This window comes from Montipora foliosa, chromosome 1 (assembly GCF_036669935.1).
Source record: "Montipora foliosa isolate CH-2021 chromosome 1, ASM3666993v2, whole genome shotgun sequence".
In the NCBI taxonomy this organism is placed as follows: Eukaryota; Metazoa; Cnidaria; class Anthozoa; order Scleractinia; family Acroporidae; genus Montipora; species Montipora foliosa.
In genome coordinates this window covers 24,471,259-24,473,758 of record NC_090869.1, presented here as the reverse complement: position 1 = coordinate 24,473,758, position 2,500 = coordinate 24,471,259, and the positions used below count along the sequence as shown (strand labels likewise).

General features: G+C 43.2%; 1 protein-coding gene across 1 annotated transcript in view; it reads left to right on the top strand.

The window, feature by feature from the left end:
* The first annotated feature begins 406 nt into the window (after nt 1–406).
* LOC137994447 (interferon-inducible GTPase 1-like) overlaps nt 407–2,500 on the top strand; it is a 2,675-nt gene continuing 581 nt past the window's right edge. The window contains exons 1-2 of the mRNA XM_068840026.1: nt 407–661; nt 2,383–2,500. The exon at nt 2,383–2,500 is cut by the window's right edge and continues 581 nt beyond it. Coding sequence (XP_068696127.1) covers nt 453–661; nt 2,383–2,500 — 327 coding nt within the window. The 5' untranslated portion in view covers nt 407–452. The remainder of the gene's footprint in view (nt 662–2,382) is intronic.

The window sequence follows — 2,500 nt, the reverse complement described above, 5'->3', positions numbered from 1 at the left end:
CTGCCTCCCTCCCCTATTGAAGGGGAAATCCGAGGCCTGTTTCCAGGTCCATTTTTGCGTACGATGCACTCAAATGTAGTTATTGTGCTTGCTGGTTGGGAAACTTCCGCCCGGCTCTGCTGCCAAACGGAATTTCTGGGCTGTTTCTGCTGGGAGTGCAGAACAGATGAAAATTTCCGAGCACGTAGAGAATTTGTTCCAAAATGGCTAATTTTTGGTTCATTTTATGGCCATGGCATATTTTGATGAATTTTGAAAAATGGCTCATTGGGTGCCCCTGGTGTTTTGCCATTATGGCAAAAATTTACAGTACGGTCTAAGAGTTCTTTATAAAGGAAGTGTCTCGGTCGAAGAGAAGACATTTCGTGGTACTTACATGACGTGAAAGTCAGTGGTTGACCGGCGACGAGATTGGCGGCGAGTGACCTTTCGTCCTCTTTGGTCACGTTTAAATGGCCGGCGAAGTTAGCTGTTCTAAGGACGATGACGGGTTCAAAATCGATACAGACGAACTTCAACGTAAAAACGAGGAGGATAAATTTTTGAACAACTACGAGTTTAAGTGCGGAAAACGTGACAAATGGCCAAAGGTAGAGGTAAATATTGCAGTCACTGGTGACTCTGGCGCTGGGAAGTCAAGTTTTATCAACGCAATACGAGAGTAAGTACATGTAAAGCGGCCCGCACACGACAAACTAAAGTAGCGAAACTCGTGTTGCCAAATTCAAGTTGTCGTGTGGTCCAACTTGAGTTTGCCAACTTTAGCTTGTCGTTTCGAATTTTTTTCAGACTGAATTTTTCCAACTGTTATTAGTACTTCCTTCTAAGTAATGGAATTGGCTAAACTTCAGAATACCCGGCCACGATTGTGTGACTAATCTCGTACCCAGATCTCTTGGTACGAGATTATTGTGTGACATTAAATGCCTGCTCCCGTAGTCCCGCAGTCAATAAATATTTTCATATGGAAACAAAAGATAAATACTTAAGAAGCGTGCTCCCGCAGTCCCGCAGTCCCGTTGTCGTCCGCAAAAAAAAAAAACTTCTCACATATTTTAATTTCAGCTATTTCTTGATAATGTAAAACTTCAAACAGTTCACAAAGAAATCCACTCATCTTTCACCGTAAGGCGTTCATCAGCGTGTGCCTTTGTTTTGGGTCCCTAAATTCCACGAGATTGTGTGACGAAGAAAACACTTGTTTACTGATTAAGCCTAAGCGCTCGTTTCAGTGACTAGGCCTAAGCACCCTCGTAAAATTTTAGCTTTCATTTTGCGGTTCGGTCAACTACACTTTTCACGAGATCGTATGACGAAGAAAACACTCGTTTACTGATCAAGCCTAAGCGCTCGTTTCAGTGGTTAGGCCGAAGCACTCTCGTAAAATTTTAGCTTTCATTTTGCGGTTCGGTTAACGACACTTTTCACGAGATCGTTTTGCCCTTGACTCACTCAGACATTTATTATTCTACGACTACGGCACTGCAGGACTGCGAGAGCACTAGTTCTACATGCATTTGATATTCATTATTTTTCCACTGCGGGAGCAGTATTTTTACCCCCATTTCATATTCATCCTTTTTCCACTGCGGGAGTGCGGGACTGCGGGAGCAACAGTTTTACCCCCATTTCATATTCTTGCTTTTTCCACCGCAGGAGTACGGGACTGCGGGAGCAGTAGTTTTATCCCCATTTCATAATCTTGCTTTTTCCACTGCGGGACTGCGGGAGCAACAGTTTTACCCCCAATTCATATTAATCCTTTTTCCACTGCGGGAGTGCGGGACTGCGGGAGCCATAGATTACCAGCTCAAACTTTCATCGACTTCGGGACTGCCGAAGCACATGTTCAATGTCACGCAATCGTGGCCGGGTATTCTGAAGTCGCTCCATAGAATTCATTGAAAATTTGGCACAGGCGTTGTTGCGTTCATGAGGGACACTCGCAATATCAGTTTGAGTGCTGGGTGGTGGAGTGGGGGGACGAGGAAGAAATCCAACAACCATGTCAACATATCAGTGGTCTCCCTGAAGGAGGCAGATTTCTCGTGGCCATGTTTTTCATTATCAAAGCAAAATTTTACGTCAGCCACAGTGGGGTATACACTTAGAAAAAATACCATACCTTGAACAGTAGTGCTCCTTTATGTCCATGCAGAGTAATTCAAAGCTGTTGCATGTTTGTCGAAAAACAAAGTTTTGTCGAGATTATTTCTCATTTCCCTCAAGTTCTATTTAATGCACTGTATACAGTCAAAAATCTCACCATTTGTATGTTGTTCTGTGGGAAAAATAAAAGCATATATACCCTGAAAATATATACATGAGATTCTCAGGTGCCAGTAATGTGCTGTTATGTGCTTTAATTTCGTTTTCCTCTAGACTCGATGAAGACGACCAAGGAGCAGCTCCAGTTGACATAACCCAGTGCACAAAAGAACCAACTCCTTACAATCACCCATCCAACCCAAATATAAAATTTTGGGATCTTCCAGGAATA